We start from the raw sequence: 22,646 nt of genomic DNA on the forward strand, positions 1-22,646 counted from the left end.
TTGGGAAAACAAGATACAAACTTAGTAAATGTAAAGTAATGTAAATGGGCCCATGTGTATTGCATGTAGAAAGTTTTCTCTGTATTGTTTTTAGTTACATGGAGAAACGTCTGAGCGTATAAAATAAGAGGTCTTGAAACTTTAGGTACTAAGTACAGGCTAAATAAATAATGCATACAGGTATTGGATCCATTCTCTGAAAACCTGTTATCCAGAAAGCTACAATTTATAGGAAGGCCATTTCTCTCTAATTTTTAAAAGTTATTTTCTTTTTCTCTAAAAAATAAAAACAGTACCTTGGTCCAAACTAAGCTGCTTGAATCCATATTGGAGGCAAAACAAACCTATTGAGTTTATATAATGTTTAAAAGATTTGTAGCAGACTTACGGTATGGTGACCCAAATTATTTCTTTTATCTGGAAAAAACCCAGGTCCCGAGCATTCTGGATAAAACAATCTGACTCCTGTACTGCAAAATTACTTTGTGAAAGGGTAAAGGAACAGTTCACCTACACAAAACTTTTTGTTTTAAAATAACACAACACAAATAATACTTTTTGTCCCTGTTGCATTGCCCAGTAGCTTAAGGGTATATCCACCCAAAAACAGCTGGCTTCTGTTTCAGAAATCAGAGCCAGAAGTGCAGAGAAATAGTCAGGTACTGTTTTCCATAGAAAAACACTTGAAAATGTTTAATAAATGTGTAGAAGTACATATTTTTTCATTATGCAAAACATGATGACTGAGACCCCATTAACACTTGCGACACGTGGCAATTAGTGGCCGCAACTTTTAAAAAAGTTTCGGTGACTAATTTGCGCAGCACAAAGTATACGCGATTAGTCACAGCAACTTGTATAGTAACCTATGGCGGGAAAGTCGCTGCAATTAGTCGCTGTGACCAACTTTTTTAAACGCCGCCCCATGTGTCTTTGCCCTTACAATTTGATCAGCTCCCTGCATTTCACAGCATCAGCAATTTCAGTGTTTACTGACTTTGCTCCCTGACTAAAGAACGTTATTAAAGGGTAATTTCATCTTCTTAAAAAATGCCACTGTGTTGTCTCTATGGCCATAATAGGAACCATTTAACAAAAATGTATCTTTTCAAAGAGAGCGCTTACCCAGCCAAAAGGTTTCTTTTACCCAAACTGAGGATGAGGTTCCTTCCAGCAACAGACTGGCAGGCTTCTACTGCTACTGCACATGCCTTGTCTCTTCCTTTTTCATTTCCATGTTATTCATCACATGACCAGCCAATATGATTAATGCTATGATATTGTGATATTGAGTTAGGAAGAGCTGGGACATGTGCAGCAGGCCAAGATGGCACCACCCTGATTTTTCCTGCAAGATTTGTTGTTAACTTTGGCTGGGTAAGCGCTCTCTTCAAAAGAATGCTTATTGAAAGGAATGCTTATTTTGGCAATAGGAACAGCATAGTAACTTTTTTTTTTTTTTTTTTTTAGTATTTATTGCTGGCCAACTTTATTGGTTCATGTCTTCTTAAAGGAAAAGTAACACTAAAATTTTTTAAGTAAAAAATCTATCGATACGGTGAAGGAAGGAGCAGCATCAACTAACTATGCAGTGATCGATTGATTGAGCCTAGCCTGCCTCCTTCCTATACAGAAGGAGGGCTAGGCTCGATCAATTGATTGTCGCATAGTGGATGCTGCTCCTTCCTTCACTGTATTGCCTTATTTCAAATGACCGTAAGCCAAGTTTTAGTAATGTTATGCAGAAGCTCCGAGTCCTACCATTTTGGTTTATTTGCTGGCACAGCACTTTATCTCAATTTCACATTGTAATAAGAAAGTGACTATACAGAGTTTTCTATTATGCAGTGCTAAGGCTAGTTCTTCTGTGCTATGGAAGTGTAATTCTGTTAAAATAAAAGCTTTAGCACCACTAAATACTGCTATATTTTTTTGTAACCCTTTACATGCTATACATAATAGAATCTGCAATGCTAACACTTAAAAACAAGATTACCGGTGTTTGGTTCTGCATTTCCAGGTTAGTGCTAGTTCTGTGGGAATCGTGCTCTTGTCTGACACAGCCATCAGTAAAAGTATTGAAAGAAAAAAAAAATACAGTAAATGACCTTGTTTACAACATTACGTTCACTTTTCTGAACAAGATACTTTTTTAAAATCATCTTTTATGTAATGCTAAGATGGTTTTAAACTGTATAATATTGATATATAGATAGATATAGTAACAAGATCTACCAGTAATTAAACCATTATATCTGTAACTTAAGTCCTTGTGAATAATAAAACAGCATACACTATTTTTGCTGCTGTGATTTTCATTTCAGCTGGGAATCCATTGTCCCATCATCCTGCTGAGTTGTTATTGTCTAAAGCTAATCTTACATGCTATTTCTTTAGAAAAATAATTTATTACTTGGTGTGGCCTAGCAGCTGCATTGATCATGTGGTCACGTATGCAGATATGGAGGTCACCCAGTGACCAAAGTGACAAACCTCATGCTGCAGGGACTTGTCTCTAGCCATTTGCTAAGGAAATAGTTTGCTGGTTTAAAAGAGAACTAAAGAAGTAGGGTGAAAATATTGTACATTAAATTTTGGGCTTCAGTACCAGCTGAGACAAGCATAGCCCTTTAGGAGTGAAGATCTGTGCCTCTGAAGATGCCCCCAGTAGCTTGACATCATTTTATCTGCTAATTCACTGAACAAGCTTTGTGCTGCTGTCACTTACCTGAGCCATATATACTGTACATGACTGGGATGCCAGGGGGCCCCCAGAAAACCTTAGACCGTGGGCCCACTCTTCAAACTATTTTTCATCCACTTCTCACTCAACCTCTATATTTTCCTAGTTTTTTTTATCTTTAAGTATGATCTATTCTTCTTTTATATTTAGTTGATTTGTTACCATAAAGAAATAGTAAATGACCATGAAATAGGCCAAACTGTTAGAAGCAGGAGGGCCCACTGACACCTGGACCCACTAGGCGTTTTCCTGGTATCCCTGTGGGCCAGTCCTACACTGTATATAGAATATACATATAACAATATACAGAAAATTAGTAATTAATACTGGTAATTTGTAAATGGCAGCTCTGAAACCAGTGCCGTTAGCAACAAAATTTAATATTGAGCCCTGAAGCATTATCTTCAGCAATAGGGAAACCTAATTTAACTCTGTGCCCAGCAGCAGTGCCCCCCTAGTACACTGGTGCCCAGCAGCAGTGCCCCCCTAGTACATTGGTGCCAAGAGCAGTGCCCCCCTAGTACATTGGTGCCCAGCAGCAGTGCCCCCCTAGTACATTGGTGCCAAGAGCAGTGCTCCCCTAGTACATTGGTGCCCAGCAGCAGTGCCCCCCAGTACATTGGTGCCAAGAGCCAGCCCCCCTAGTACATTGGTGCCCAGCAGCAGTGCCCCCATAAGTCAGTGTGCCCCGTGGCCCCCCCTAATACATTGGTGCCCAGCAGCATTTTACTTCTGCTCTTCGGCGGCTTCAGCAGCATCTTCCCCTCACGCGCGCCGCCTCTGCACTTCTGCCTACACGCGACCGCACACAGGCCCTTTTATAACGTTGCACCCCGTGCGTACTGACATCACCCGTACACACGGGGCGCAACCAATGACAGGGCCCGGATTTTATTACTTTGAAAGTAAAAATTGCGGCCCTGCCTACGGCACACCAGTCAACATCTCGCGGCACACTAGTGTGCCGCGCAACAGCGGTTGAAAAACGCTGGGCTAGAGCACACTGAGTATGTGCAGTGTCACTGAAACGTCTAACAATATCCAAGCTGGGGAGCTCCAGTGACAAGTTTGAAGGCCTGAATCATTAATACTTTAGAGATGCTAAACCTTAAGGCTGGCACAATAAGCTACAGGTATATAAAAGATACATAGTAAGTTAGGTTGAAAAAAGACACATGTCCAGGTTCAACCTGTTATGCCGATTTAATCTGCCTAACTGATAGTTGATCCAGAGGAAGGTAAAAAACAAAACAAAAAAACCCTTCTGTAGCCTCTCTAAGGCATTTGTCTTGCCCTATCATCTTCTTGATCCACCATACACGCACCGAATATCATAGGAAACCTTTTGTACAATAATATCAGTGCATGTATGGCCAGCTTAACACTCAATAGTAAGTAATCAAAGTCTGCCTTGGACTCCTCCAGGTAGCAAGATGGCAGCTACCTGACACCTGTAGTAGATATCAGAACAAACCTCAATAGTAAGAAATCCAGGTCCTACTTGGGGCTCCAGTTACATGGGAGTAGGAGAAACAATAGGTTAACCTGAAAGCAGTTCTAATGTGTAGTGCTGGCTCCTTCCGAAAGCTCAGGCACAATGCACTGAGATGGTGCCTACACATCAATATTACAGATAAAAAATACATTTGTTGGTTCAAGAATAAAATTTAAATGGTAAAGTGAATTATTTGCTATATAAACAGCATAATTTAGAAATAAAAAGTACACCATAAAAATCACAACAGTATCCCTTTAAGATGTAAATTCATCTCTTTTAGTGCGGAAAGTGCAATTGCTGAATAACTGATATGCTATAGTTTTCTTTTCTATAATCATGTTATTAACTAAGGGGGGGTCTGAATAAAGGGTTGGACCTCCAAGGTGGAGCTGGTTTGACTATCACTGGTATAGAGTTACAGTAAGTAACCATGCAAAACAATGCAAGACAACTGGGCTATTATTATTTTTAATAACTACTCAAGGCTGTCTATGGCTGGATACAACTTTGGTTTTAACAGATATTGAGTTGCTCACTTGGTAGTACGAGTTTTCAGCTTTCCTACAGAGAAACAGATGGATGTGTCAGAATTACTCATAAGTTAACTGATCCATCTGTGCTTCTGCTGAGAGATTCTGAAACATGCACTGTTGTGTTTTCCTGTGACTGCTTTTGTGAACCTCTTGTGTTCTGCTAGATCAGTGGTGCCCAGACTTAAGCAATGCAGGGGTCTTAATTTAATGAAATGAATGTGTCAAAGTCTGCCATGGAAGAATGTAACTTTATTGTTACTTTTATTGTTTTTTTTATTATCTTTTGCACTGATTGTGCAGAACAATGGAATTGAATGCACTTTCATTTCCCAGTGTCCTTGGTTCTTCGATTGAAATGTTGGGAGGAGAATAAGGCAATAAAGTAGATTTAAATAGGAACGCTACCAAAAACTGTTTTACTTAATAAAAAATTTTCTAACTGACTCAATAGAATAAGCTTCTGTTTTTATAGGCTGTATGCCCTTAAATGTGCCAGCATTGTTGTATAGACTTGCACTTTAGCAAAAAGGATAGCTCAGCAATTTTTTTCCCATCTGTTTGTATGAGCTTAGGTTCATTTCCTTTTTTCCTCCTCTTCTTGTTAAATCACATGATTCACTAAAACTTTGAAACTTTGCAAAAACAGAAAAATGTCATTCCAGTTTAGTTGTCAGAAGAAAGTAAGAGATGAATTATTATGTAAGATTTTTTTTTTAAGGTGGGGCATACATTTTTTTTTTAAATCTTGTTTAACAGGTGACCATTGCCCCAGGCACAAGTGCAAAAACCCTTGTTAGGGCTGCTGCAGCTCTGAATCTTGCATTGGATCAAGCAGCAGAGTGCAGTACAGTTGGCCCAGTACTTAAGGCCTGCTTTAGGCTTTTGGTGAGTACAGGGTTCTGTAGCACATTGCATTCAATGACACATCTGAATAGGTCCAAAGTAACAGGCATGTACTGATCCCAAACCACCCCTCATGAATGCTGCACAGGCTGTTGGTGGGCCTTGTGCAAAATGCAAAAAACATGGTTGTTTGTGCTTTGTACCACATCACACATTTCATAAATGAGCCCTATACTTAGCTAGTGTTATTTATCTGTAATTGCCAGAAATCATAACATTTTGATAATCATTTCATCATTCATAGCTCTGCAGAATTAGAGAGACAAGTGTTAGGTAGCTTTATACTGAGTTTGAAAGCAGCCAGTCTCCTGCTTAAGTCTTAAAACTTTCCCCTCCAAAGAGTACGCTAGTGCTTACTGCTTTTTGGCAGTCACATGGGGCAACAAGACTAGCTTACATTCTTTTTAAGTAAAACCAAAAAGAAAAACTTGGGTATGATAAAGACACAATTAAACAAGAGTGCCCATCTCTGTGCAAGCAGAAGGTCATTTTAAGACCTTAGGAATAAAGTAACTCTCATTGCACCAACAACTTGTCACATTTTACTAACACCCTTTCCATGACCACCACACCTTTTAATTTCTTCTTATCTTTTTATTCTTTTTCAGAATGTATGACAACATGTCCACAATGGTGTACCTTAAGGAAGAAAAGTTGGAGAAGCTGACTCAGGATGAGATTATATCTAAGACCAAGCAAGTGATCCAAGGACTGGAGGCATTGAAAAATGAGCACAATTCTATTCTGCAGAGCTTACTGGAAACACTAAAGTGTTTAAAGAAAGATGATGAGAGCAATTTGGTGGAAGAGAAATCCAACATGATCCGCAAATCTCTGGAAATGTTAGAACTCGGGCTGAGCGAAGCACAGGTAAGAAACATAAATAGATAAATGGAATAAGTGTGAATCTGGTAGTATATATGTATCAGTATATAGGCTTGGCAGTTATTTGTCCTTTTTTTGTTCTTTGTAGGAAATGGTGCAGTGTAATGGCATATTCCTGTTAATTAATGTATAAAGCTGGCCATACACGTGGCGATCTGACGATGTTTCGTGCGACCATCGATCGCACGAAACATCGGCAGATCCGCCACACACCAATCAGGGCTGAATCGGCAGGTAAGGAGGTAGAAACAATAGGATTTCTCCTCCTTCTGCCGATTCAGCGCTGAAGGGAGATTTTGGTCAGGCGCCTTCTATGGCGCCCGATCAAAATTTTCAAACCGGTCCGATCGACGAGTCGGCCGATATCAGCAGCTTCCTGTGATATCGGTCGACTCGCCGACATACCATACACGCACCGAATATCGTACGAAACGAGGTTTCGTACGATATTATCGGTGCGTGTATGGCCACCTTTAGGGAGCAGGCAGTGGTGTCCTGGAAATCTTTTGAGTTTTAAATATACACATATCGGTGCTATTAGTACAATAGCAAATGGACAGAAATGGCCTTAATGTTGCAGCATGCTCTTCTGTAGAAACAAAATTGAAATAGTGATTGTATGGGTAGCCCTGTGCTTCTCTTTTCAGTTCAGTTCCTGCCAGGGCACTATCTGCAAGGAGTTTGTTTGTTCTCCCTGCGCCTGTGTTGGTTAAATCCGGGTACTTCAGTTTCCTCCCATTCTCTAAGAAAACATAAAGGCTGGTTAATTTGCATTTGACTAAAATCACCATAGTGTGTGTGAATGTGATAGGGATCTTAGACTTTCCTTTTGTGTAGGGTTTGATGTGAATGATGTATAATCTGTAAAACGCTGCGGAATTGTCTCTGTGCTATATAAATAAATAACTTACTGATGGTATTACAATTAATACTTTCATTTTTGCTAATGTTGTTTGCCTGTCACAGGTTATGATGGCTTTGTCAAACCACTTGAATGCTGTTGAGTCTGAGAAGCAAAAGTTGAGAGCACAAGTCCGGCGCCTTTGCCAGGAAAACCAGTGGTTGCGTGATGAGTTGGCTAACACCCAGCAGAAGTTGCAGAGGAGTGAGCAGTCTGTGGCCCAACTGGAGGAGGAAAAGAAACATTTAGAATTTATGAATCAGCTGAAAAAATATGATGATGATATTTCCCCATCGGTATGCACTTTAACTGAAGTTAAATTTTCCATTCTTGCATATGCTGATATTAATGCGTGAAGCACAGTATATGTGCTTACATTTAAATTAAAGTGATAGAATTGATTTTATAAATTTGGGTCGATGATTATTTTAAAACTAAAATGTTTTTTTAACTCTGTAAAATAAAAATTGGCAGCAAAAAGATGTGCATGGTGTTGCGGTATTGCAGATGAAATCCGCCTGTTGTGCCTCTTTAGTGCCCATGCAGAGAGCACTTCTGGTCTGGCTGCACTCTGGATCTTGTGGCAGATTTAAAAAAAATCTGTGCGGGGTACAGAATGCAACACCAGCAGACCCCTTTTTCTGGATTGCTTGAGAATTCCCATAGATTCCTGTAATGTTAGTCTTTGTGATTTAATTATGCTTCTCTCTACCTGTCTGCTCAGATGAATTTATGGAAAAGCCCTTTGACTGAACCATATGTGTGGATATCCGCTTGGCATTCTGTGTGTTCTTCAGGCATAGTGGAAATGCTTGACATTAACCTGAATCACAAAAACATTCTAATGGTTAAAAAAAACAGATCGTTTTTATCCCCCCCATGTTTTGTACTAGTGCTCTTACCCAGTCCCAAGTTTTGCAAAAATAAAATTCAGATACCTATACTTACTTGTTCTTACTGCTCATTTTTTTCAGGATGATAAAGATAGCGATTCCTCCAAGGAAACTCTGGATGATCTGTTCCCAAATGATGATGATGATCCAGGCCAAGGCAGTAAGTGCATGAATACCTTTAATGTCCCTTCTAGCTTCTGTTTTTTTATTTTTTATACATACGGGTTATTGGCTCCATCCAGTAATTTATTCCAGACTCAAGGATATATGTTCCAACAAGATTTTCAGTTTTATTGAGATTCACCTAATGGTTGCTGATATGCAATTCACTTGTGATTTGTTTACATATTCTTTTTGCAATAGTGGGTGAAGTACTACCATCTAAAGCACTCTTGTGCCAGTAGTATTCATGGAAACAGACCTTTAACCCAAAATACAGTCATAAAAGTGGCCAAGGATATGTTTGCTTGCAATATGGCTGGATAAATTAATCTGTTCTCATTTTGTGCAGTACAACAGCAGCACAGCAGTGCAGCAGCAGCTGCCCAGCAAGGTGGCTATGAAATCCCTGCAAGATTAAGGACCCTCCATAACCTGGTGATTCAGTATGCTTCCCAGGGAAGGTATGAAGTTGCTGTACCTCTCTGCAAACAAGCTCTTGAAGACCTGGAGAAGACCTCTGGACATGATCACCCAGATGTTGCCACAATGCTCAATATACTTGCTTTGGTCTATAGGTCAGTAGTTTTGTCTGCATAGTAAGTAACCCTGCCCTGTCTTTTCATTGCAGATGTTTCATGATTTTATAGGTTATTGTTGTGCATCCTACAGTAAAGATATTTTTAAACTGTCTGTTACCCCAGTTACCTGTGCTTTCATATTGTATGTAGGCTGGAGGTGTTATATGTTTGCATATATTCCAGGCTGGGGGCCATATGTAATCCTGTGTAGTGCTCATTCAGCTCACAGGCCTCCATTCGCTGGTACTGGAATGTGTTTTACTTCCAGTACCCATTAATATAAGCATCTTATCTTGACCATGTAACACAAACAGCCTATTTAGTTCCAGTTTAATTCCAGTTCCCTCACCCCCCCTTTTTTTTTTTTTTTTTTTTTTAACAAGTGCATACCTGAGCTAATGCTTTATGTATGGTTCTAAACTCTATTACAGGGATCAGAATAAATACAAAGATGCTGCCAACCTATTAAATGATGCCTTGGCTATCCGTGAAAAGACTTTGGGCAAAGACCACCCAGCAGTAAGTGGAGATATATATATATATTTTTTTTGTTGTTGTTGTTTTGTCTCCTTGCTGTTTAGTTAAGTGTTAATGTTAATTAATGGTAATTTAAACTTAACAGGAGAGGTTACTTAACACTGGGATTCTCAGTAAAATTAGCAGGTAGGATTACATGTTGATGTTCACTCTGGTCACCGATCAACACTACAGAAAATTTGCCTTCATGTTAAAGCAGCTGTCCTACCAAGATACCATTCTACTACACTACAGAAAGAGAAAAGAAATATATATGTTTTATATATCTATTAGTCCTTACCAATTGTCCTACTTGCAGTTTCTCTCTAGGCATGCTTCTCTTACTGCTACCTGCGTTCTTTTTACCAGTTCATCATCATCTCACTCACACCTAGTTCATTTATCTTTAGCTTCTTTCTTTTTGGAGAAAGGAAAATGTAAAAGAAAGTTTTCTTTGTGTTGTTAGGAGACCTATTGGATAAATAGAAAAACCCCTAATTTTGTAGGCAATTATGAATAAAATGAATTCAATTTGTAAAAATGGCCCCTTTATTGGAGCTCCCTATAGATCCTACCAGTTCTCTGTCTGTGTTTCAAATGAAGGGTGGGTGTGTCTTAATGGTCCCTGCCAGAAGCACAGCAGGAGGGGGACAACCAATCACAGCCTTGCACTTACACAAGCAAAGATAGGCTTCAGTTCCCTATCAGATCAGCCTAGCTGCTGATTGGTTCCTATCCTACAATGCCATGTACTGAGAGTCGCGGGCTCCCCTGCACACCCAGAGAATTCAGCCTGCAGGAAGGGGAACAGATGGGCGGGACTAGTGGGGTTTTGGTGGAATTTCTCAATAAATCAGTCCAAAACACAACTTTTTTAAGCACAATCCTTCTATATTTAGAGGAGTATAATTCACTGGTACATTCTTAATTTTTATATGATGTGTCTCTTTTAAAGAAAAAAGTACCATTGCTCCTTCATAGAGTTGCAGCAACAATTCTCCAAATGTTTCTAACATGAAAGGATCCCCTGACAGCCTTTGCATTGAAGTTTTATTTTGTGAGACAAAAGAAAGCAAACCAATATTTTAAGATATCTTTAAATTAGAGACAGAATGCCACAAATTGTCCAATTACAAAATGATCTGGTTTTTGGTCCTAAATTGACCCTGCAATGAAACACCTCCTCCAGTGCAGTAACATACTTAACCTAGCTAATCTGGAAACAATATCTGTAACAGGTATCTGACATAACTCTGAAGCTGGTCAATACTGTTTGGTTTAAACAAAGAATTATAAAGAAAAAAATAACTTTTAACTTAAGCATACAGATTGAATTATTGTGGGCTGCTCCTTTAACATACCTGCTGAAATTCATATTTTTCTGTCCTACATTAGATTTGAATTCAGTTAACAAATGCATGCTTTGAAAGCAAATGGAAAACAATTTATGCTTTTGTGTTGAATATTGTAAATTGCTTGTAAAACATGACCATGGTGATTTTTGTATCAGTTTGAAATCTGTAGATGAGCTGATTTTATCCCTAAAGGTGAAGGAAAGGCATTTTGGGATTTTACTGTCAATAGATTTGCCACATTAATGCCACATAGAATAATATATATATTCTGCAGAAAGCATTACCATACTGGAGTAAAGAGCCCTAGAAGCTTTCTCTGTTTGCTTAAGATTGCAGCTGCCATTTTAACTTGGTCTTCATAGCTTCCTGCTGTATAGCTCTAGCCGTTATAGCTCAGATCACACATTCCTCAAGAAGAGGGGAGGGAGTCCTTAGCATTCTTGAGGGGGGGGGGGTGGCAGGAGAGAGGAGAGAACAATGCAGACTCTGTCCCCCAGAATGAAGGATTTTTCTGAGAGAGTAAGTCATACCAGAAGAACATGTTTACAAAAAGGAGACCAGAAATCTTGTGTTTCTTTTGATAGAGGACTCGGTGCAGCTTTTCTGTGAGTGCTTATGGCTGTACAGGTATGGGATCCCTTATCCAGAAACCTGTTATCCAGAAAGTTCCGAATTACGGAAAGGCCATCTGCCATAGACTCCATTATAAGCAAATAATTTCTAATTTTTAAAGATTTCCTTTTTCTCTGTAATTAGAAACCAGTAACTTGTACTTAATCCCAACTAAAATATAATTAATCCTTATTGCAGGCAAAAACATGCTCACGTTCTGCATAAGAGGTCCCATACCTGTATTTACATAGACTTTTCTGAAAAAGCTTACTTATTGTTTACCTTTCCTTCTCCTTTAAAGTGTAAATTATTAGCAGGAACAATTTAATAATATGTTGCCCTCCTTAAAATGTTTTTTATTCTCTCATGTTTCCAGAGCTCTACAAGACTGTTCTTGTTCAAAATCTTTTAATAGGAGTGAGCAATCATTTATACAGAAACAATGAACTAAGGCAGCTACACCCATACACCAAGTCACAGTTATGCAGAGACTAAAGGTCCCACTTCTGGTTTTATCACAATGTCTTTTAATACTCTGCAAAATATTACATACAGTATCAAGCATTTCGCAGACAGAACGCTTTCTTTGACTTAATATCTAATATCTATCATATTCTATAATTTGTTGTTCAATATTTACTTTGTTATTAAACAATATATATATTTTTTGCTTTTGCAATGCCTTGGGAAAATATCTTGATTACCAATATTTTACACTTGACAGGTCGCAGCCACTCTGAACAACCTTGCCGTTCTTTATGGGAAACGAGGAAAATACAGGGAGGCAGAACCCTTATGCAAAAGGGCTCTTGAGATCCGGGAAAAGGTATTGCAATTAATAAGCTACTGAGCAGAGTTTGGCCAGCAATGTTTGCTGTTACAGAAATTCCACAAAACACAAATCTCATTTTTAACACAATAAAACTTAGAAGATCTGTGTTCAAAGTGATGCATTGGGATGGATCATAGGTTTGATATTCCTACAATTTTTTTTTATTCTAAAGAAAAGTAATGGGTTTCCTTGGGAGATATAACCTTTTTCTGCCCATGGTGATTACATGATTGCATAAAGCCAGGGCTAGAAGGGCAGCTTTCCTATTTAAAGTTGCCAAAAACACTGTCCATGTTCCGGCATTGTGGAAACACCCATATGTCAGTATGTCAGTTGAAATGCTTATTCATTACACATCAGTGGTGTTGGAGCATTTTAGTTAATGTGCCTACATGTCTCAGGGGAAATACACAAAAATTCACAATTTTTACTTTATATCTTGTATGAGCAGGTGCTCGGGAAAGACCACCCAGATGTAGCCAAGCAGTTAAACAATTTGGCCTTGTTGTGCCAAAACCAGGGAAAGTATGAAGAGGTGGAATATTACTATCAGAGAGCACTGGAGATATATCAAACCAAACTGGGACCAGATGATCCAAATGTGGCTAAAACAAAGAACAACTTGGTAATTAATATATGTGTTTGTGAGCTTTTTTTGCCAGTGGGGCAGCAGTTATTTTGTAAATGTACAACTGTCAATTAATATATAAAATGTGTGCTTTCAGGCTTCTTGCTACCTAAAACAAGGCAAGTTTAAGCAAGCTGAGACCCTGTACAAGGAAATTCTGACCCGAGCACATGAAAGGGAGTTTGGCTCAGTTGATGGTAAGAATTGAAAATAATTGAAAGAATTTCTAGTTCATAGCTTTGCTGCATTTATTTTTGCATCTGACAGCATTTTATATGGTGTATTTTAATTTAAGCTATAGATGTAAATGGTTATTATGATTCTTTGTAGTAGGGACCGTCTATACATCTCAGCTTAAAAATCTGATGGTTGATGGGGTAAAACATTGCTAATAATTTTTGTTGTGTCACATGTAGCCCTTTGGGTTTTTTTTATGATTTGCTACAATCATGTCAGCTAGTGGTGGCTGCAGTTATATTTACTGTCATGTTTAGTTTTAAGCAAAATGAACACCAAACATCACCTATAAACTCTGGTATAATCTGTAGAGATGTACATTTTTTTTTTTGTACAAAACCTTTTTTGTAGTGCAGCTGGATAACAGAACTCATGGTGGCCACTATAATAACAAAAGTGTTCAGACACCTACTTGTCCAATATCAGGAATTGGTTCCTCTACTCTTGTGGGGATGCCTCCATTAGATGTTTGAAGATTGTGGGATTTACCTTCATTCAGCCACAAGAGCATAAGTGAGGTTAGACAATGAGGTTGACACATGCCCACATGGATTCATTTGGGTCAAGTCAGGTCTTTGTGCAGTTCAGGGAGACTTTTTTTTTTTTATTCCCATCTGACCAGTTCTTTGGACACTAAACATGGAAAGGACAACCCAAACTGTTGCCACATTGTAGAAATATCATTGTATGCTGTAGCATTTAAGACAAACTAAACCCTAAAAATGAATAGGCTAAAAATGCCATATTTTATATACTGAACTTACTGCTTCAACCAAAAGGTTCAGCATCTCCGTAGCAGCAATGATACAGGACTTCAAACTTGTCCCAGGAGATCACAAATTATCTAGCAGAAAATTAGTCTGGCCTGTCATATAAGCTGATATTTCAGGGCTGATTATAAAATTCTAAGGCTAATTGCTGGTTTCAGAGCCACCGTGTAATGTAAGCTTGAATAAATTACTAATCTGCCATATATGGTGGCATTTATATTTTGTATATACAGTATATTGTGAGCCGGTCCCTAAGCTCAGTAACTGACACAGGGCAAGTGTAATGAATCAGCATAAAAAAAGATGGGGAGCTACTGGGGCACCTTTGGGGGCACAGATCTTCCCTGTTACAGGGCTGCAGTTGCCATGGGCTGGTACAGAAGCAGAAAACATAATGTACAACAATTTTAGCCTACATCTTTAGTTTTCATTCACTGGAATCAGGAGCCTTATGCCAAACTAAGAAAAAAAACCCCAAACATTAATCCTTCTCTGACAACTTTACGGCTTATTGTCTGGCATTCACCAAAGCCAGTCTCTTGTATATGACTGCAAGAGTACAATAATTTTTAACAGTTGATTATAATTGTGTTTAACTTTACCTCAAAAACTGCCCACTTTATCTCCTAATATCTTTTTCTTTTGTTTAATTCTGTAGATGAAAACAAGCCAATTTGGATGCATGCTGAAGAACGAGAAAAATTCAAAGTAAGATACCGTAAGAAATAAAATGGCTCTTTAATTTCATCTTTCCTGGACAGGGATCTCAAATTGCCAATGTCTTTTCTTGTCAACACAATGATGTACAATAAAGCTATTTTTGTTTTTTAAAATCTGCACTGTTGGGTTATTACCTTGCACCAATTCTATTGTGGTATAGTAATCAAGATATTGTGACTGGATACAAATTGTTTTATGTAAAACTTATCTTCAGGGGTGTTAATTATTGGTAACTTGGTTAAAAGCATTTTAGCTTTTAAAAAGCTTCTGAATGAAATACTTAATTCTTAAATTAATGTTCAGATTTTTATCACTTAAACAATAAATGTAAGTCTGTGAAAAGAAAATGAGGAAATCTGTGGTTCTTACTATATCCATGCTCAGTTTTGTTATCTTCAGTGCTTTTGCTGTATGCAGCAATCTTCCATTTTTTTAACAGCTCTGTACCAAGTCAGACAGCTTTTTTTATCACAGTAAAAACTTTAGGGAGATTTATTAAATGGAACATGGTTAACTTATCCCTTCTCTTTAAACTTCATTCAACTCCTCAGCTGCAGTAATGGTATTTTTTTTTTTTGGAGGACAGAAAAAGACCCCAATGAGCCATACACAATTTATTTATTTATTTGAATACAATTCACGGAAGGCCATGTTGAATGGTTTAGGTCTTCCAAATTTGTTTTTTTTGGGATGGAAAAGTGCTGTTCTTAACTGGAGCCCCATTGCCCTTCTTAAACCGCTCTCTGTGAACAGTTGATATGGAGGCTAGCCACAGCTGCCTATACAGTAGCTTTGTGGCACAGTGACCAGTTTGATGTAGACAAACCAGGGCTGTCTCTTGTGTTCAGTTGTGAACAGTTTGATGCCTTGTACTGGCATGAAAGCTCCAGTATGGTAAGAAACAAACAGCTGCCTCGGGTGGAGATGTATGATCTTTATGCAGTCAGAGTGGTGTTTTTTTCTGTTGCAGAAAAATCATTGGTTTTAAGATTCCTTTTCTGCTTTTGGGTTTTACTTGCTCTGATGTCATTGGGCCTTATTTTTCTTTCTCTGCATTTTCTGTATAGATTTTTCCTTTGCTTATACATGCATCATAGAAGTTTTGCTCTCTTCGGAAGTTACATATGTCTTAACACACTATGCACATTCTTACAGGAGGGAGGGAAAAACTATCTGGCCGAACTGATACCTGGAAATTCTGGAAGTTGCTCTGAGACATAGAGGCAGCTGTGATTTATAGGGAACATATATTAATGTATTGAGTACCCTGTATTAACACCAAGAATTAATTTGTCTTTGCTGAATGCAAACTGCAGCTATATGGATCCCATGTTCCACTGTGGCGATAAAATAGAGTTATGTGCCTAAATATTAATGACTGTGTGCATTAACTACTCTATCCTGTGCTTCTTGTCTGTGCTGAGTTATACGCTTGTTTCTTTCTAATCTCCCATGTCAGTGTGCACCATTGTTATTCAACACCACTCCAGTTAGGGTAAAACTGACAGACCCTCCTGTTTCACTTCATATGAGTTGTTTCGTCTTTAACCAGTGGGTAAAATAATATATATTAGGTGTCAGTTAGTTATTGGCTTCTTTCAGCTAGCTGCAGGTAGAGCAGTTAAATGTTTTTCATGTGTTACTGCCCACTGTTGATTACTAAGTACCCAGTGTCTTCAGTAATCTGCTTTCTTTCAGTTATACCTCTTATTGCCTTTGAGTGCCTGTTGTAGAACACCATTGCATTTTTTCCGAGCTTTGCAGGTATACTGAATCTTAACACACTGGAAATGATTGCTTATATTAGGCCATTTTACGCTTAAGGAAAATGTAAACACACTTGGGAGCCTTTTTTCTAAAGCTGCTCAGTTAAGGTGGCCATACACGGACCGATTTCAGCTTCTGATATCAGTCCTTTAGATCGTTTTGGTGGCTTATCTAACCCATGTATTGGCACCACTGATGGGCCTCCCCTACCAACATCTGGCCTGAGATTGGCCAGATCTCGATCAGGCAGGTTTGATTTTTTTGTCGAAACAGGGACCAAATAGACTCGTTGATGCAGCCCCCCTTCCAAAAGCGCCAATGTCCGCTGTTTTGATTCGATAAAACAATCAAATTAGCCCGATATCGCCCACCCGTAGGTGGGCATATTGGGAGAAGGTCTGCTTGCTTGGCGACCTCTCCAAACGAGCAGATAATACAGTTAATGGCCACCTTTAGTTGGCTTAAAACACCAGTGATCCATTCCAGCAACTCAAAGATAAAGTACCTAAAGTCCCTATTAAAGACTATAAAAGCACAAGTTTTTTTGTCTGATGAAAAGCAAGGGATCTCTCTCTGTGGCTAAAAGTTTGGTATTTTCTCTGGTTCTATAGATCCCATGGCTGTGGATTATAGCAATGTGTATGCATCTGTGGTTGCTAAATCTTTATTTCTCTTGATTTGTGTCCCCGTACAAGTCTACATAGCAATCTAATTTTTTTTCTGAATAAGCTCATACACGTAAAAACACTTTTACAAACTTCCAGAACAAAACATTTTTTAGATGGTTTAAATCTTCCTTAGTGAATCAAACACATGAAACAACCCACTGCTTCTGTGCCATTTGGAATGCAGGGCAGAAGGTTTCATAGTACAGTGGTTGCCAAAATTTTAACCCAAAAACATCTGACCTATGGGCAAACCCATGGGTTCTCAGGTCAACCTGCACATTACTAGTAGAGATGCTATTATTTTTTGTCTTTACAACCCTTTTAATACTAAAGGGTTCATAAAGTGATTTTTTTTGAAGTGCAACAAACTTTTGAGCTGATTTATGTTGGACATTAAGGGGCTGATTTACTTACCCACGAACGGGTCGAAATGAGTCCGATTGCGTTTTTTTCGTAATGATCGGTATTTTGCGATTTTTTCATATGTTTTGCGATTTTTTTCGGATTCTTTACGAATTTTTCGTTACCAATACGATTTTTGCGTAAAAACGCGAGTTTTTCGTATCCATTACGAAAGTTGCGTAAAAAGTTGCGCATTTTTCGTAGCGTTAAAACTTACGCGAAAAGTTGCGCATTTTTCGTAGCGTTAAAACTTACGCGAAAAGTTGCGCATTTTAAGTTTTAACGCTACGGAAAATGCGCAACTTTTCGCGTAAGTTTTAACGCTACGAAAAATGCGCAACTTTTTACGCAACTTTCGTAATGGATACGAAAAACTCGCGTTTTTACGCAAAAATCGTATTGGTAACGAAAAATTCGTAAAGAATCCGAAAAAATCGCAAAACATACGAAAAAGTCGCAAAATGTTCGTTTTCAAGTCGGAACTTTTCCAATTCGGGTCGGATTCGTGGGTTAGTAAATCGGCCCCTAAGAATGGCTATTCTGTGTGTGATTTGAATCAAACCCAGTTCCTTGAGCTTTATGCTTCTGATTTTACATATTAAAAGGAAGCTTGTTTCTCTGGCCTTTTCAGCTACTACCTGTGTCTCTACTTCCTAGTGATATTGAGCAATGCAAAAAAGTAACCCATTTTTCAGCTATATAAAGAAGGGGAATGTTAAGTTAGACTTAACTGGGCCCATGTTGAAGACTAGAAGACCTGTATGTTTTTGAACATTCTGTATTGTAGGGTCCAGAAGTCATTTCTGAAACAGAAAGTCTTTAACTTGTTTCATTTCACTTCCAGTTCATTTGGGAAGGACAAAGGTTTAGCCTTGCTTTCTCTTACAGTGCAGGTCTGAGCATTGTCAAATGTGTTTGTCAGATATCTCTTGGTAAACCTCAGCATTCAGAGATTTTCCTACCTGTTTAAATGGATTCTGTCATGATTTTTAAAGTGTACATTTTTAATTTGTAAATTACACAGTTTACATAGCAAATAATTTACTCTACCATTTAAAATGTTCTTAAACCAAAAAGTTTTTTTTTAGCTGTAATACTGGTGTGTAGGCAGCCATCTTAGTGCATTGTGCCTGAGTCTGAGCTTTCAGAAGGAGCCAGCACTACACATTAAAACTGCTTTCAGGTAACCTATTGTTTCTCCTACTCCCATGTAACTGGGAGTAGTCCCAAGTCCCAAGCCTTCCCATTGTTCTGCTGATTGGCTGATGGCTTGCAGCTCAGCAGTTAAGTGTGACTGAAGATTATTAGAGCACAGGCCACATGGCTGTAGCACCCTAAGAAATGAAGAGTATGGCTAGCCCCATGTGAGATTTCAAAATTAAATATTGAAAAATCATTTTTGAAAAACAGATGTTTATGCGTTTTCCCATGACAGTATTCCTTTAAACACTGGCAAATTCCTGAATCTGGTGAGCATTTCATTATAGCTTTTGTGTCTCCCAGAAAAGCAGAACCTTTTTCCAGATAAAGGGGATCTTAATAATTCCCCCTTTTTGTATATTTACGCCTGATATTGTAAATGAGTTTGGTCAAAGTTCTAAACAATCTGTTTGTTTTGCTTGGCTATAATAACAAGGAGCTAGCAGTGATGGATCTGGTCTACTGTTGTTAAAGGCAAAAGTAAGGATAGCAGCTTTCTGTGAAGCAAAAACATAAAGCTTGATCAAGTAACTGCCTCATATCTTCACCAGAAGCTTTGTGCTTCTACTTAAAGGAACAGTAACACTAAAAAAATAAAAATGTTTCAAAGTAATTATAATATAATGTACTGTTGCCGTGCACTGGTAAAAGGTGTGTACGCTTGCTACAGAAATGCTATTATGGTTTATATATAATAAGCTGCTGTGTAGCCATGGGGGCAGCCATTCAAGCTGAAATAATGGAGAAAAGGCACAGGTTATGTAGCAGTTGACAGATAAACTGTGTAAAATACAAGGGGAATCTATGTAACTTATCTGCTATGTAACCTGTGCCTTTTCTCCTTTTTCCAAATGGAATGGCTGCCCCCATGGCTACACAGCAGCTTATTTATATAAACTATAGTAGTCTTTCTGAAGCAAACACTCAGCTTTTACCAGTGCAGGGCAACAGTAAATAATATATTAATTATTTTGATACACTTTCATTTTTGGTGTTACTGTTCCTTTAATTAACTAGATATTTTCAGCATCTGCTGAAGGCAGTAGAAGTGTTTTTAAACTGATTTTCCCTTTAAGAGGTGACTGTTTGGGATATTCCATGGTGCACACTGACGTGGGATGCGAGAGAAAACAAGTTTTCTTACAGTAGTAGATCTCGTATTCCTTTCTGTTATGTGTGTGACCTATCTTCTGGGACGTTGGGTGGTGTCCTATCGTTCTGTAGACCTTTACAGACGGACGGACAACTGATGTGGAGAGGAAGAGGAGGGATATTTTATGTTTTGTTCTGCATCCAGAGTGGGAGTGACATATCATGTGGTGCACACAGACATGATTAATTACAGAAATAAAATAAACGGTAAGAAATATTCTGTTTATGAAATAATTAGAGATATACGTCAATATCAAATCCAACTGTTGGCTTTTAATAGCTAGAATATAATATATATCTAGAAAAAAAACTCTGAAAAGTCCAGTTGTTTTAGACCTGAATGAATGAGAATCTTCATAGACTAGAATATACTGTTTGCAGATTAACGTACAATGTACATTAAACTCTACCAACCAAAGCAGGGGATTGCTGGCAGAGGTCTTGTTCAACCCAGGGCCTGTTCGGAGTTTTATATTTTCTACCTGTGTTTACATGTCTGAAATATATATATGGTAGATTGGTTGGCTCCTAATTAAATTAACACTAGTGTGTGTGTGTGTTGAGGGGGATTGATAAAGAAATAAAATAAAGAAAATAGATTGTAAGCTCTGTTTGGGCAGGGGGACTGTTGTGATTGAATAATCTCTCTGTAAAGTATTGCATAAAATGCTAATGATATCTAAAGAAAAAACAATAGGCATAAATCAAACTAGCAGCATTGTTCTATGGTAAGTGCATTATCCTTTGTGCAATACCAGCCTCTGGTTTTACAAATGTTGTTTCACCTATAACCAAGATAATTCTTTAACATGCTGGGTCTAACTATAACTGAAAAACTAGCAGTATTCTACCATAGCTGTAATTGATCACTCACATTTCATAAAATATTTAAGCTTCAGTGATTTTGATACAACTTCAGTGATTTTTTTTTATATGAATCTTAAAATGTTTAAATTGTATTGTGTGTGTGTGTATATGGGTTTATCTGACACTTGCTTGACCATAAGGTGTTTGAATATAAAAACATTTTGTGTATCATATTTACTTGATTACAAGGACAAAGGCATTCCAAAAATGTAACAACTTAACTGAATGCAGTAAAAGGTATGTTGTACCTTTAAGAAAATATAATGGCAAATGTTTGTTCTTCTGTTTAGGGAAAGCAAAAGGATGGCACATTTGGAGAATATGGAGGCTGGTACAAAGCATGTAAAGTAGATAGGTAAGCACACTTTTATTGAACGGTGCTGATGAAAGTGGCAAAAAAAACGTTCCATTGTGAGAGGGATGTTTCTTTTCTTCATCACACTTATCTACTGTTATTTAGTTTGTGTCTCTCTGGAGAGGTGGGATGACGTGATCACAACAACAGTTATAATTATTTCATCCCAGTTCTTTAGTTTTCTGTTAGACTATATGAACACATTTTGTCTGGTATAATGGCACTATAGTTACCCAGCCAAGAAGGAAAGCTGGGCTTTGTTGGAATAACATAGACATGAACACCAATGTAGCAAATCATTTGCATTGTACATGCAAAAATAAGATTATTAATACAGCCCCATCTGCCTTGTAGTATATACAGTGGCTTGCAAAGCGTCCTGGCCCAACCCAAACATTGCCCATTTCCAACCTGCTTCCAGCTTTGGATGATAGGGGTGCTACCTGCTTTATCTGATTGAAGTCAGAACAACTGCTGGTGTAGCAAAGCCTAGGGATATACTGCAAGAGAACCTGTTTGTCTGCTAAACACCTAAAGCTTAGGTGAAAGTTTCATCTTTCAGAAGGACAATGATCCAAAATACAAGAACCAAAAGACGAGTACCCTATCTGTGGCCCTGTTCTTAGTTCAGTTAAAAATTTGCGGCACTATCTGAAAACTGATGCACAAGCTATCTGATCTCATTTACATTACAGCGGGGGGAGCATCTGTAAAAATCCTGTGCCATTGTTTGCTGTTGCATAACAAGGTTTTGTAGGTGCCTTTCCTTATAGTTTAGTGAGAGTATTGAATACTAACTCAAAACACACCTTATTTCTTTGTTTTTAAATGTTTTTTTCTAACATTTATTTCATTAAAAAAGGCATTTTTGAGTTTAGTTCTTTGAAATAAATATCACAGAGAAGAACATTTCAATATATTTGTTACTTGGTGACTTTCCATAATTGGTCTGAATCATTTTGCAAATAACTTTATGTACAAATGGGCCATCTGCCAACTATGGTTTTAGTTTTGGGGCAAAAATCTCTTACGTAGTAGCAGTGAACGGATTGACTTTAAGAAACTTGTAGAGAAATATAGAGCAGTCTGTCTCAGTTGTAAATAAACTGGTGTTTCCAGCCCAACAGTGACAACAACCCTAAAAAACCTTGGAGCACTTTATAGACGTCAAGGCAAGTTTGAAGCTGCAGACACCTTAGAAGAAGCAGCAATAAGGTCCCGTAAACAGGTATGTTTGACCTCAACTATTGTTTTATAGTTTACTAGCTGTTTCTACAGTACAGAAATATTATATTTTTTTTTAGTTGTTTCCAGATGTTCAAATTACATTAAGTCAAGTGAAGTGTTCAAGGGGAACACAGATACTGAATTGTACAGCTGTTGGTACATCACTGGGGATTCTTCCGGTGAAGCAGACTTAATTGTTTTTATATTATGAAGTAGGCAAATACCTTTCTACATGGTTTGGC

At 38.0% G+C, this 22,646-nt stretch overlaps 1 protein-coding gene across 9 annotated transcripts in view; it reads left to right on the top strand.

Annotated features, from left to right (window-relative positions):
• Window positions 1-22,646, top strand: part of klc1 (kinesin light chain 1) — a 46,878-nt gene that overhangs the window by 5,807 nt on the left and 18,425 nt on the right. For 7 of the 9 annotated variants that reach the window (XM_012968484.3, XM_012968487.3, XM_012968486.3 and 4 more), the window contains exons 2-12: window positions 6,286-6,547; window positions 7,529-7,759; window positions 8,438-8,516; window positions 8,868-9,093; window positions 9,528-9,615; window positions 12,304-12,405; window positions 12,863-13,036; window positions 13,137-13,236; window positions 14,705-14,754; window positions 21,113-21,177; window positions 22,297-22,405. In XM_012968484.3, the coding sequence (XP_012823938.1) occupies window positions 6,287-6,547; window positions 7,529-7,759; window positions 8,438-8,516; window positions 8,868-9,093; window positions 9,528-9,615; window positions 12,304-12,405; window positions 12,863-13,036; window positions 13,137-13,236; window positions 14,705-14,754; window positions 21,113-21,177; window positions 22,297-22,405 (1,485 nt within the window). In that variant the 5' untranslated portion in view covers window position 6,286. Of the gene's footprint in view, window positions 1-5,585; window positions 5,660-6,285; window positions 6,548-7,528; window positions 7,760-8,437; window positions 8,517-8,867; window positions 9,094-9,527; window positions 9,616-12,303; window positions 12,406-12,862; window positions 13,037-13,136; window positions 13,237-14,704; window positions 15,109-21,112; window positions 21,178-22,296; window positions 22,406-22,646 lie in introns of those variants that run through there. The other 2 variants (XM_012968485.3, NM_001017247.2) reach the window with 2 other exon arrangements.

The sequence above is a fragment of the Xenopus tropicalis genome, chromosome 8 (assembly GCF_000004195.4).
Source record: "Xenopus tropicalis strain Nigerian chromosome 8, UCB_Xtro_10.0, whole genome shotgun sequence".
Taxonomy (NCBI): Eukaryota; Metazoa; Chordata; class Amphibia; order Anura; family Pipidae; genus Xenopus; species Xenopus tropicalis.